General features: G+C 58.9%; 1 protein-coding gene across 1 annotated transcript in view; it reads left to right on the top strand.

Moving 5' to 3' along the window:
* LOC148218022 (uncharacterized) overlaps positions 1–13,751 on the top strand; it is a 65,735-nt gene that overhangs the window by 11,546 nt on the left and 40,438 nt on the right. The window contains exons 2-3 of the mRNA XM_088158032.1: positions 2,201–2,746; positions 7,165–7,173. Coding sequence (XP_088014158.1) covers positions 2,201–2,746; positions 7,165–7,173 — 555 coding nt within the window. The remainder of the gene's footprint in view (positions 1–2,200; positions 2,747–7,164; positions 7,174–13,751) is intronic.

Here is a 13,751-nt window from a genome sequence, read left to right as displayed (position 1 = left end):
GCCCAGAGGGCAGCAGAGGGTTTTGTGATTTTTTCCAGGTGGGGCAGTCTTTATTTACAATAAAGAGTCTTTCAAGGCCACGCTGGGGGCTGGGTGAGGACTGTAGGGTTTAGTCAGAGGAGCCGTGATGAGTTTCTGGTTTCGTGGCTGTTCTCCAGCGCCCACTGCACTCAATTCCAGCCACGGGCCGGGGGTTCTTCCTCCACCCTGCCCAGCAGGGCACCACCAGAAGAGAGGATTGAACACAGAAGAGCCAAATCCGCCCGCGCAGCCCCCGCCGAGCCCGAGCGGCGGCCGCCGGGGCCCTGCTCCCGAGAGCGCTGCGAGGAGATGGTGGCGCTGGAGCGGGCCGAGGAGCGCATGGCCGAGCTGCAGCAGGAGAAGGGCAGCCTGCGGCAGCTGCTGGAGGATGTGCGGGCCGCCCTGCAGAGCAGCGATGCGCGGTGCCCGGCGCTGCGGCTGAGTCCGGGCCGGCTTCTGCACCGCGCTCCCGGCGGCGCCTCGGGTGGCCCCGAGCGCTTCAGGAGAGATGCTGCTCTCGGAAAGTCAGTGTTTAGAACCCCTCCACCTCCGGACTGAGACCGAAGTTGCTCCTTCATCCTCGGCATTAACTTTCCAGCAAAGTTTAGTTACAAGGGAGGCTTTTAGGAGAAATGTATGGCATCGGTGTGCCATTAAATATATTTGTGATGAGCACTGTTCAAAGTGTAGGGGATTTCAGCTTAACAAACCCACGTGTACAATGCTGCTGCTGCTTCTCCTGCACGTGCAGCCAGGATGTGCTGATAGCAGATGCTGGGTATGCACTGCTGCAGGGTTTTTCCTGAAGTAAGAAAGAACTTTGGGATTCTTCCCTGCACAGGCACATGCAGTGCCTCAGTCATAAGTGCCTCAGAAATATCAGAAGTGTGTCTTCTTCAGAGTGTGGTCACAAGGGTTCAGAGTTGGAGCCAGTTCTGCGGGCAGGCTGATGAATAGTCTGGGGCTCCTCTGCAGAGCCCCATTCATTCTGGGGCTGCTTTCTGCTGGTTCTGCTGGACTGGATCGAGTGAAATACACACCCAATTAACAACAGTTAAATTACTCTGGCATGAAACAGTGTGGAACAGGCAGAGCAGTGAAGGGCAGCATGGACCAGTTGTTCTGGCAGGTCTGACGAGGTCTGGTTTGATACAGCACTCACAGAACTCTGCTCCACCTGTGACACTTCCACTTGCAGTAGATGACTGTTCCTCTTCACAATATCCAGCAAGGCAGGTCAAAGACACTTTTACCATTTTCATCTTCAAAAGGGAGAGGAAATCAGCAGCAAACATGAAGTAACCAGTCAGAGGACCTGGGAAGAAACAAAAGAACAAAAAGAGGTGGAAAACCAGGTGGAGCAGTGATCCTTATGTCTGTGTGGGAGATATCCTCTGCTAATGGGCCATCTGTTAAAACCAGGTGGGGCAGTGTTCTTTATCTTTTCCACAACCCATCCTTCCTCCAGGAAGATATCTTCTGTTAATGGGCCATTGAGTGCCACTGCATGACTGATAAAATTCCATCATCCCATTGGGAGATGCTCCAGCCAGGGGGAGGAGCCAAGCCTTTCCTACCTAGATAAAATCTGAGATTTGGAACACCAAGGCAGCCCTTACCCACTGGATTCCAGAGGACAAGAGCTACCAGACCTTTCTACAGCATCACTACTACAACAAGACCACTTCATCTCGACTGCTACCACCACCCTAACTAGCGGAGTGTCAGGTTGTATTCTGATTCTGTCAGTTGTTTTCTTTTGTACTATTGCATGTATTTATCTCTTTTCCTATAAAATTGTATTTCTGACTTGGAGTCTTTCACTGGTTTTGCTTTCGAATCAGCACAATTTTGGGGGGGATTTTGGCTGAATCTTGATATTTGGGGAGGTTTTGATCTGTGTCTTAAAGTCTGGAGGATTTTGGGCAGGAATCTTGGTGTTTGGGAGGTTATTACAGACACAAGATGCTCAATGACTTCCAGAGATGAACTTGGGCAAGGAGGAACACCCAGTTTATGGAGCTCTCTTCTTGTTATTTCCCCCTAATCCAGGATTTTTCATTCCTCAGGTGTGCGGGGATGGAGGAGGCAGAAAAGCCCCGGAGATCTCTCACGAGGAGGGGCTGCAAACCCAGCCCAGGGAGCTGTGAGGAGGAAAGACCCTCCCTGAGCCGGGAAGGCGGCCGGAGATCCAGGCAGAGCTCAGAGCTGGTGGAGAAGCCTCCTGGAGGGGAGAAGCCCCACAAGTGCTTGGAATGTGGGAAGGGTTTCAACTACAGGTCCCATCTTATCCGGCACCAAAGGATCCACACTGGGGAGAAGCCCTACCAGTGTGGGGAATGTGGGAAGGGCTTCAGCAACAGCTCCAACCTGATCCAGCACCAGGTGATCCACACAGGGGAACGGCCCTACACCTGCTCGGAATGTGGGAAGAGCTTTGCATGGAGCTCTGACCTGAGAAAACACCAGCGCATCCACACCGGGGAGAGGCCCTACGAGTGTCCCAAGTGTGGGAAGAGGTTTCAGACCAGTTCCAATCTCCTCCTACATGAGCGGATTCACACAGAGGAGAGGCCCTTCCGCTGCCCCGACTGCGGGAAGGGCTTCAAGCAAAATGGCAACCTCACTGTCCACCGGCGCATCCACACTGGGGAGAGGCCCTACGAGTGTCCTGAGTGTGGGAAGAGCTTCTCACAGAGGTGTAACTTGACCCAACACCAACGGAGTCACCACTAATGGAAGCCCTGTGAGTGTCCCGAGTGTGGGAAGAGCTTCGTGCTCTGCTCCAGCTCCATCCCCCATGGGAGGATCGGTGTTGGATGATCCCCAGTGACCCCCGTTGGGCAGAGCCCTGGTGATCCGTGGTTCTGGTTATCCCCGTTGGATAAGGGGAAGGGGTTGGAGAGATTTTTTTTCCTTGTCCCGCTGTGATTTGGTTCGTAATAAATTCCCTCGCTGTGCCCAGGCTGGCTCTGTTGTTCCCGTGCCGGTGCTCGGGGCGGGATCTCTCCTGTTCCTCTCTCAACTCCCTGGCCTGTTCTCAGCCAATCAGAGAATGCAATGGAGAAGATTCAGCCAATCAGAGAGAGCAGCTGTGATGACTCACCGGTTGCCGGGCAGACCCGCAGCACCCAGTGTTCCCCACCTGGACCCGCCCTCCCCGCCCAGTCACGATCCCCCCGCGGGGTCCCCCAAGTCCTTTCCCAGTCCCGCCCCACAATAAACGGGACGGGGAGAACTGGGAAACTTTACTGGGAGCAGCCAGGCTGGGACAGAGTGACAGGAGGGCTGGGGGGAACACACGATCCCCCCTAAATCAGCGTGGGGACCGAGCGGGGGGTCCCTGCCTCACCCGAGGCCATGGGCAGGGTCTGCCGCCACTACTGGGTCAGGAGTTCTGTGGGCAGAGAAAAGGGGGTAGCACCTGACTGGGGGCCCCATGGGGAGCGCACACGCTCCGGGGTCGGAACACGACCCCCGGGACCCTCCCCTCACCCTTCTTGCACAGGTAGAAGCCGAGCCCCAGCTCCAGGAAGACGAAGCCCAACACGGAGCCCCCGATCCCCATCAGCACCTTGCTGCTGGCGGTGTCCGGCGGCATCTCTGGGGGTTTACACGCGTCAAGACCTCCCAAAATCTATCGCAGACACCCCAAGCTACTCCAATCACCCTCCCAGTCACCTCTAGCCCACCCAGGACTCCTTGAATCCTCCTCCCAATCTCTTCCCGGCCTCCCCAGGACCCACCAACGCTCCTTCTGTCCCTCTCACGATACCATAAACCCCTCCCAGTTGCCCCCCACCTCCTCAGGACCCCCAAATCCTCTCCCAGTCCCTACCCGGTCTCACCATGACTCCTCCCAGTCTCTTCCCATCACAGCCAACCTCATTCCAACCCTTGCTTTCCAGCTCCAGATCTTTCTCCATCCCCTCCAGGCTCACTCAAATCCCTCCCTGTTCCCCCCAGCTGATCCCAGTGTGTCCCCATTCTCTCCCAGTGCCCCCCAGTGTGTCCATCTCACTGTGGCCCTCGAGCTCCCAGCCCGGCCCCGGCTGCCTGCTCTGCTCCATGGATTTCTACCCTGCTGAGATCCAGGTGAGGTGGTTCCAGGGCCAGCAGGAGCTCTCAGAGCATGTGGTGGCCACCAGGACCAGGTCCCCAGCAGGAGAGGGCTGGTGTGGCACTGAGAGGGACTGGGAATGAAATTGGAGAGAGTGGGGGAAGAGTGGGAGAGAGTGGATTGGATTGGGGCAATGAGAGAGAGGGTGGAGGTTTGGGAGTGGAGCTAGAAGGACTGGGAGTGGGAATGGAATGGCTGTGGACTGAGAGGAATTGGGAGGGACTCTGGTGACACTGGGAATGACTGTGAGGACACTGGGAGAGACTGGGATGGACTGGGAGAGCCACCGGAGTCACTTGGGGCGAGGGGGCAGGAGGCCCCGGGGATGGGCACAAGAAGGGCTGACGTGTCTCGGGTGATTCCCAGGGAGGTTTTGAGGGGCTCCAGGGTCATTCCCAGGGCAGGGCCCGAGGGGACACGCTCTGCCCCACGCTCACCTCTGCGCTCCACGAGGAACGGGCTGGACAACTCGTAGTTGTGCCGGCAGTGCCTGTCCACCGCAGCCCGTCTGTACTCCATCCATTGCGGGTCGCTGTTCCAGTGCCTGGCAGCCTTGTCCCCAAAGGAGGTGTCCCCACGTGCAGCCCCACATCGCTGCCCAAGTGCAGGAACTGCTCCCGCTTGGAGATGTTCCTCTCCACGAACCTCAGCCGGTCGGTGCCGTGAATGAAGTGACACTCGGACTAAACCATCTCCTGGAACAGCGCTGTGTGTGCAGGACACAGGTCCGGGGGTGTCCCCCCAGCAGCCCCCAGCAGCCCACAGTAGCCAACAGCTCCGGGCCCCTGCCACACGCCCCATGGCCAGCGCCGGGCAGGGTCTGACACCTCCCCCTGTTGGAACCCTGGAAACTGAGGGGTTTGGGCTTTCTCTGCTGACAGGCATTGACCTCCAGGAAAACACTGCTTTTGACCTGACGCTGGGAAGAAGGTTTCCAGAATTCAGTGATAGAACTGGGATCACTGGTGTGCGGTTTCAATAGAAGTGTGCAGTGTCACATAGTGGAAAATTTAGAATTTGTGATTTTAGAATGTAGTAATATATATTAAACAAGATGGAGATTTTAGGGTGGAGGTTTCTTTCTTCTTCACTTTATTCACAGGTATAGGTGGTACTTTTGTATTTGGATAGAAAATTCCACATTGCAGGTCACGGGTGATTGGTTCTTGGGCTATTATGGTGTCTTTTTTTAATTGGACTCATTGGCCCTTAAAAGGCCTTGTAGAGAGAGGTACGTCACCATTTTTAGCCTGTTAGCTGTAAGTGCTGTAGAACTCACTGTAATATAGATAAGAATTAATAAACATCTGAGTCCGAACACGAAATACCGTGTCTAGAGCATTTAATCTCGACTCTAGAAAAAGAAAAAAGAAGATAAAACGCAATAGCCCCCTCCCCAAATTCTCCTGGCGGGGGGCGCTGGGGGCGGGGCGCGGGTGGAGTCCAGGTGAGGAGCTCTGGGCGCTCTGGGACTGCCTGAGGAGTCATCAGCGCCGCGCGCTCTGATTGGCTCAATTATTTTGGTGCCTTCTCTGATTGGCTGAGGAGAGGCCCGGGAGTTGAGAGGAGGACCGGGAGAGATCCTGCCCCAGGCTAGCGGTGGAAGAACATCCAATTAACAAGGCATGCAGATCATTTCCCAGCGGTGCCCACACTCCTGTAGGAACTAAATGCACCGAGGATCTCACGAGGGTCACCAACTCTCTGGCGGCCAAATCCAGCCCTGCGCTCCCTGCGGGTGCGGGCACTCTGGGAAGGGCTCAGCTGCGGGTCAGATGGCCGGAGAGTGGCTTGGTGGTCACCTCGTGTGTGAGGCAGTGATGGGCTGGGGAGATGCGTGGACACTGCACATAATCACTTCCAAGCAAAAATCATTCCAGGAAGGAGTAACAGCTTCTGACAGAGACCAAGTGTTGCCACCAGGTGCTCCTGCCAACAGCCGCCTGCAGAAAGGAGCACACACACCAATGCACGTGGGCTTTGGCTGTCCTCTGGCAGAGAAGTCCCCAGGGGACACAGGTCTCTGTGGCAGGAGCAGGCACCAGCATTGGCAGGCCTTGGGGGCGGCAGGTCTCCTTTGGCAGGGACTCTGCCACACCTGCTGATTTCACTGCTCCCCGGGCTCAGAGCAGCATTCGTGCTCTGGGCCATACATCCCGTGTCTGTGTCACACTCCTGTGTGTGTGACGGCCACCCAGCACCGGGTCTTGTCCCAAAGAGGCCCCGGCAGCTGCTGTGGAAGGCCCCGATGCCCTTCCTGCTGCAGCTGCATCGGCAACCGTGGGGGCTCCTTCTGCTGCCCTGAGCAGGCAGAGCAGAGGAGCATCTGCTTGTTGTTTGAGCCATTCCTAAAATTCCTGTTGGGCTGTCCTCGAACCTTGGGGGAACGTCTTCCTTGCAAGCTGGGCCACTTTGGCGGTGGGGTGGGTGGGGGTGTCCCCAGGGCACGTGGAGGTGTGTCCTAGTGCTGCCCGAAACCCCAAGTAAAACACAAACTAACAGAGTGTCAGTTTATGCGGTGCTTTATTCAGGGCCCGGGGACCTGCGGACTCGCGTCCCAAGTCAGGATCCCGCTGGTTCCCTTTTTAGAGGGTTTTTTATACCCTTTTTACAAATGGTTTATGTGCAGAAGTACACATTCTTCTGTAGATACATTCACCTTGAAGATAGCATTTTGGCGTCATAAATCCTACATGGTTGCTTATCTTAGGACTATAGTGTTCTCCTCCTCAATCTCTCTCTGGCGCCACTGCCTCAGGACTATAGTGTTCTCCCCCTCAATCTCTCTCTTATGCCACTGCCCACCACCAGTACTTTATTTATGTTTAGACTTTAACCTTATCACTAACGGTTCTGCATGCTCTCAGCACAGCACACTCTTAAGTTAGTTTCCCAGGGCCTACTCTGAGGACTGCAGTCTTCAAGCCTTAGCATTACTACTACTATTATGGTTTATACACTTTATATTCTAATATTCAGGATTTCTAGTCCATACGGTAACACTAGGGCTCTTTGTGACACAGTGCACCGTGGTCACCGTGCAATAGGAAAGGGACAGAGCGTACAAGGGTGACCCTTTGTGACACGTCGTGACATAGGTGCTGGCGGTGACACGGCCACACCACAGTGCTCGGTGCACTCATCGGGACAGGACGGAGAGAGCGGTGCTGTGAGGAGCCCCCACACAGCCAGCTTGTTCCCTACTGACCCGGAGCTTTTCCAAAGCGTTTCCTCTGCAGGTGGCCTCGAGGACAAACTGCAGGACACGGTGTCCTGTAGCCTTCCCAAGGCTTCTCTGTTGCAGCTGCCTACAAGGCACAGCTGCAGCACTTGCTCATCTGGAGCTTTTCCAAGACATCTCTCCTGCAAGCAGTCCGAACTCCATACACTGACATGGAGCAGACACCACCCAGAGTGCCCAAGCTGGCCTGGGTGAAGGAGGAGGAGGAGGCTGCAGCTCCCTCACCACAGCAGCCTGAAGAGCTGGAGCAGATCCAGCTGCTGCAGGAGGGTGAGTAGCAGAGCTGGGCCACAGGGCTGGTGCCTGCAGCCAGCTTAGCCCCATCCCATCCCATCCCATCCCATCCCATCCCATCCCATCCCATCCCATCCCATCCCATCCCATCCCATCCCATCCCATCCCATCCCATCCCATCCCACATGCCCATGGATAGGACAGAAGAGGGGCTGGGGCTGAATGCCCAGGCAGCCACACCCCATCCCTGGAGCATCCCTGGAGCATCCCAGGGCTGTCCCTGCCTGGGAATGCAGGGCTGGGCTGTGTTCTCCGGCCTCTCCCACAGCCCCTCAGCCCTGGCTGCGCTCGCTCTTTGCCAGGTGCCGCCATGGACCCGACACAAGAGCAGGACCCTGCCCGTGGCCGCTTCCGCAGAACAGCGCAGGTACTGCAGCCATCCCCACCTGGGCTGGGCCTGCTGTCACTGCTCAGCCCAGCACCGTGCTTGGAGCACTCCATGGATTCTCCCTCTCTTCCTGCCCTTCTCCTGCAGATGATCTATGAATTCATCATGTGCATTTGGCGGGAAGAGACCACCGGTGTGGGCACTGGGCTCTTGGCAAACTTTCCCCTCTTCACTGCTGAGACCGGGGCTGCCATGCTGGATTTGCTTGTGGAGAAGGGGGTCTCCAATCCAAAGCAAGTAAGCAGCCTCTGGCCAGGGCTTGATCACCCCAGGAATTGTGTGGCACCTCAAGCCAGCTCTGCTGGGTTCCTTCAGTCTTTGAGGCCCAGCCCAATAGGGTAGGAAGGGCAGCACTTCTCAGGGGAAGCTGGGGAACCTGCTGCTCGGGCAGGTGTCCAAGTCTCCCCGGGCCTTCTGCAGGTGCCAGCCATGGTGAGGAACATCCACAAGTGGCTCACGGCCAATGAGTCTGCTGGGCACAGGCTGGACAAGGCCCTTCTGGAGCTGACCAGGGAATACCCCTGCGATGTGCTGATGACTCTCTTGCGCTGGGCCCCATCGGGTGACAGGTACGGCAGCCCCACCTGCCTTGAGGGTTTAGGGTTCCCCGGCCCGTTACCCTGCAGAGCCTGTCCCTGGTGACTGCCAGACAGGGGGACAGTTCCAGGAGCCTCTGGCTCCTCCGTTTGCCAGTGCTGCCATATCAGCCCCTGAGCGTGCTGCCATGCTCCCTCCCTGCCCCTCAAGATGCCTGCACCCCCGTGGGCTGGCTGGGTGCTGCCAGCGAGGGCCGGTGGGCAGAGGCAGGGCTGACGGCCAGCGCGGGCCCCTGCAGCAGCCCAGGCCACAGTGCTGTGGCCCAGACCCCCCTGACACAGAGCTCTGACCCCACAGAGCTGCTACGGCCATGTGGGGAGTGATCATGTCCTCCACTGGGACTGCGGAGCCGGCGCTGCAGATACTCCTCAATGTGCTTGAACGCCTGGCCAGTGGACAGTGTGTACACCTCCGATGGGGACAGCACAGGAGTCTTTGCCCTGGCTGTGAGTTCCTGCAACTGACCTTGGCTTGCCCCTAGGCCACCTCTCCAGCAGCTAGCTCTCTGTCCTCCCCCCAGCTGCATCTCTCTGCCTCAGGCACTGCGCTGAAACCTGCCTTAGGGGCAAGGTTCAGGGGCACCAGGATGGGTGACCCCGAGGTGTCTCCCCCGGCCTCTCCCTGGCATGCTCGGGCTCTGCCACACGGATGTCTTGGCACTGAGTGTTGTCTCTGGGTGGTTCATTTTTTGCAGGCAACCGTGACACTGTGGAGGGTCTTCAACCTGACCTGGTGCCCACCTATAGTGTTGGAGTATTTTCCCCGTCTCTTTCTGTGTCTGCTCTTCCAAATTTACATTAGCGCACTGGATACGCCAGAGGAGGTTGATACCTTCTGGAAGGGGTGCCAGGAGCAACTGGGCCTTGCCACCAACCCCCAAAGGTGCTCCATCCCAGTCCTCCCAGTGTTCCCATCCCTTCCAAGGCAGGAGCCAGGGCTGCCAGCATCACCTGGGCTTTGCTCTGCACACAGGTTTGCAGTGCAGACCCTGAAGGTCCTGCTCTGCCGAGTGCAGTGTGAGCGTGTTGTGGTAGCCATGGAAGGCAAGGCTGGCTGGGACACGCTGCTCTGTACTGACACCCACCACTATGCAGTGGGACTCCTGGCCAGGTGAGACCCCCTTCTCCCTGCTGCCCCCGGCACTTGTGCCCAGGGTGCCCCACACAGTTCCCATGGGCAGGGGTGAGAGGGCTTTGTCACAAAGAGACGGACGAGCAGACTGGAAAAGGCTGGCAGAGGAGGGTGCCCGGGAACAGCCGCCTCCCAAAGCGCCCACGGGGTGCTTGGGAAAAGACCAGAGCTCCGTGGGTCACTCCTGGGAGAGCTTTGCCCTCCCGGCTCAGGGGCAATGATGCCTTTTCCCCCCCACCAGGGAGATGCGCTGTGTCTCCATGATCTGGTGTTGCAGCTTCATCTCCTGCCTCTTGGAGCTCCTCAGCCAAGACATTTCAGACTGGCAGCTGCCCGCCATGGCGTTCCTTGTGGAGGTGAGCCCCATGGGCAGCACAGCTGAGCTGCCTCCCACCTCTCTGCCCTCTCACAGCCGCAGCTGCCTGGGACGGTGCCCGTGCCCTGTGCTGCTGCCTTGGCTCAGCCCTGTGCAGTTCTGAGCTCCTGCCAGCTGGGCACCCCGGTCACTGCTTTGTGCCTTTCAGGTCCTGGACCTCCTGGACATCAAAGAATGGGGTGACAGCCTCCTGGAGATCATGGCAAGGCGCCTGCAGAGCACGTCCAGGGAGATGCGTCGCCTGGTGCTCAGAGGCCTCGTGCAGCTCAGCAAGGACCCCTCGATGGTGAGAAGACAGCAGTGGCTGAAGCTGTGCTGGCAGCGTGGGGCTGGGGAAAGCAGCCCCTTGGGCTTGGCTGGCCTTTGGGAGCTGTGGCAGCTGCTCCCAGCTCTCCTGCGTTGCTGTTCAGCTGCCCGAGTGCTTCAGGACAGGCCTTCGGCCCCTGGGCTCCACGGCAGCAGCAGCAGCAGCGTGGGCTTGCCCTGCCTTGTCTTCCATGCAGAACATTAGAATGTACAGCCTGACAGAAAGCCTTGTGGACCTGTTGCGGGATGCAGATGAAGACATCGTTGAGATGACCGTCGCGGTGCTCAGCTTTCTGCTCTCGCACAGACACCTCGCAATACCCAGCCCCATCGCCCTGCGGCTGGCTGGCGCGCTCTGGCCACTGCTGGACAACGTAAGGCTCTGTGGCCCCAGCCACGGCCACTGGGTGCTGCCCCCGAGTGTGGTGCCCCGTGGATTTTTGGCCTGTGCACAGAGGGGCCTGGAGCAGCTGATTAGGAGGGCTTTTGCTTCCTTTCCAACAGGACAACGGCCATGTGCAGCTGCTCTCCATTCGCCTCTTCCAAGAGGTGATGAGGTTGGTAGCGGCCAAGGGTAAAAAGCCCCTCAAGATGCTTGTGAGCAAGAGCCTGCTGCCACTCTTCTTCAACTGCCACCATGAGAACATGCGTGTGGCAGAGGTGAGGACTCCTGGGCGCTGCTGTCCTCCTGGCAGGGGGCTCAGCTGTCTCCCTGCACCCGGGCACCTCATGGGCTCCAGCCTCCTCCTGGCCTTGGCACAGGGAGGCAGGTCCTGTGCCCTGGGCTGCGGTGCCATCTCTGGGTCTCTGCTGCTCTGCAGGCCTCTTGTGAAACGCTGCTTTCAGCACTAAGCTTCCTGAAGAGGAGAGATCTTGAGCACCTGCTGATGGCGGATCAGATGTGGAGGTTTGGCGAGTGCTTGGTAAGAACGCTGCTCCCCCTTCCCTGGGCTGCCCACGCGGGCTCTTCTCCAGGCTCCTCTGGCGCCAGGGCCGGAGCTGATGGAGCCCCGAGCTGTGCGGGCAGGGCAGGCCGGGGCCAAGGGACAGAGCCCGCGCCAACCCTTCCCTCCGTGCCCTGCCGCTCTCTCCAGCTGGCACAGGACAGGAGCCGAGCGGCCGAGCTGCTGCGCCAGGCGCTGCCGTACCTGCGGAGCCCACAGGAGCCCCTGCGAGAGGCGGCCCTCAGGTTTCTTGGTGAGCCACAAGCCCGGCTCCCTCCCCGCCCCGCCGCAGCTCGGCCCCAGCCCCGCCTGCTGCCCCGGCAGCGCCATCCGGGCCGGGGCTCTGGAGCCCCGCCTGCCCTCGGCGCCGCTGCCGCCCTCTCGCAGCCGTGTCCTTGGGCGTCAGGATGCGGCGAGGGCCGGGCCTGAGCCCTGCAGGGGAAGGCGCTGCTGTGGCCGCAGGGCTGGCAGCGCCGCTGCGGGGCAGCTGTGCGGCTGGGGCCGTGACAGGCTCTGTGTTGGCAGGGATGGCCGGGCGGTTCCTGAGAGAGCAGCAGCGAGAGTTGCAGCTCATGTGCAGGGGTGAGTGAGGCCAGCGGGCTGTCAGCGGGGGCTGGCGCTGGCAGCTGCGTTCCCTGCCCCGGCTGGGAGGGCTCTGCTCCCTGCGCGCACGAGGGGCGGCGTGGGCAGAGCACAGAGACCTTCCAGGGGCCTGCGGGAGGGACATTCGTGGCCAGCGCCTTCCAGCTGATCCTTGCTGTCTCCTGCTTCCTCCAGGCCATGGCAAGAGCTGCCGTGTGGGAGGGATGGGGCAGGAGGGTCTCCCCAGGTCCCTGCAGATGCAGGCTCTGACTGTGGCTCTGTTCCTCTCTCTTCCAGCCCTTCAGGACATGACAGATGACACCAGCCCTGCCATCTCATGCCTGGCTCTTCAGACTCTGTACATCAACAGAGTTGTACAGAGCATTCCCTCCTCCCGACTCCAGCAGATGCGAGATGGATTCCGCCGGCTCTGGAAGTCACGGCCTTCCCTGTGTCGCAGGGGCTGGTTGTCCTGCGTGAGCACTGTGGAGAACTGATCTGGGAGGCTGCGTCTGCTGGGGCCACCTGAGCCTGCAGGGAACACCTCTGCTCTGCAAGCACTTTGTTTCACCCCACTGTAGGATTAGTAAATTGCTGTTGTCATACACAGAGGTCCAGGAGCTTTCTTTTGGTGCCCAGAGTCTTCAGGCCAGTGGGGAAGAGGGCAAAAAGGGTGCTTGTGCTCGCCAAGTTGGCCAAGCGTGCGGTGTGGAAGGGAAAGTGGCCAAAAGGCCCTTGGCCTTTGGTGGTTCTGTGGAAGCCTTAAGGCTTCGGACAGAGCGGGCGGGCAGAGGCCGGAGCTGCGGCGGGGATCCCTGAGAGACCGGTCCCTGGAGATGGCCAGCACCCCTCTGCCAGCCTGGAAGCGCCATCTGTGTCCTGCCCGTGTGTTGCTGGCTGGATTGCTGAGGGCTCTGAGGTGCCTCTTGATGCGGCTCCTCTGGAGCTCCTTCAGCAGCCAGGCAGGCCTGGGGAGGCGTGGAGGGCACGGGACAGTGGGAGGCCATGAAGGGCTGCGGTGCTGCCAAGGCCTGCCCGGAGAAGGCAGACCCCACTAAAAATTCTGTCCCATCTTTTTTAGAAGCCCCCTTAACGTACTGAAAGGCAGCAATCAGGTCTCCCTGGAGCCTTCTCTCTTTCATGATGAACACCCCCAGCTTCCCAGCCTGTTTCCAAAGCAGAGAGGCTCCAGCCCTCAGATCATTTTGTCCCTCCTCTGGACTAGCTCCAACAGGACCATTCCTTCCTGTGTTGGGACCCAGAGCTGGATGCAGTACTCCAGGTGGGGTCTCATCAGACCAGAGGGGTGGAATCACCTCCTTCAACATTCACTCCTTTGGATGTGTCATTGCTGGCTCATGTCCAGCCTCTCATCTAGCAGCACCCACAAGCCCTTCCCGGCAGAGCTGCTCTCCATCCCTTCATCCCCCAGGCTGTGAGATCAGCTGGGCTGGGACTGTGTCACAGCCCTTGGACAGAGCTGCTGGGCAGGATGAGCTCCCTCCCAAAGAACATAGATCCCACTCCCCACAAAATTCCACCCTGGCCATGAGGTCACAGCAGGCTCTGAGGTCGCAGAGGTGCCAGAGCCCCGTGGTTGCACAGCACCACAGGCACCGAGCAGTCAGGCCTTGAGCACAACTGCTGCGGCAGCAGCGGCGGCGGCGGCAGTGGTGCTGACATTGGGACAGCGGTGTCAGGACAGCGGGGGCAGCAAGAGCTGCGGGACTGGCACAGGGCAAGGCACCATG

This window comes from Sturnus vulgaris, unplaced genomic scaffold (assembly GCF_052056855.1).
Source record: "Sturnus vulgaris isolate bStuVul1 unplaced genomic scaffold, bStuVul1.hap1 Scaffold_195, whole genome shotgun sequence".
Lineage (NCBI taxonomy): Eukaryota > Metazoa > Chordata > Aves > Passeriformes > Sturnidae > Sturnus > Sturnus vulgaris.
The sequence above is the reverse complement of the archived record's forward strand: the minus strand, read 5'-3'. Positions and strand labels throughout refer to the sequence as shown.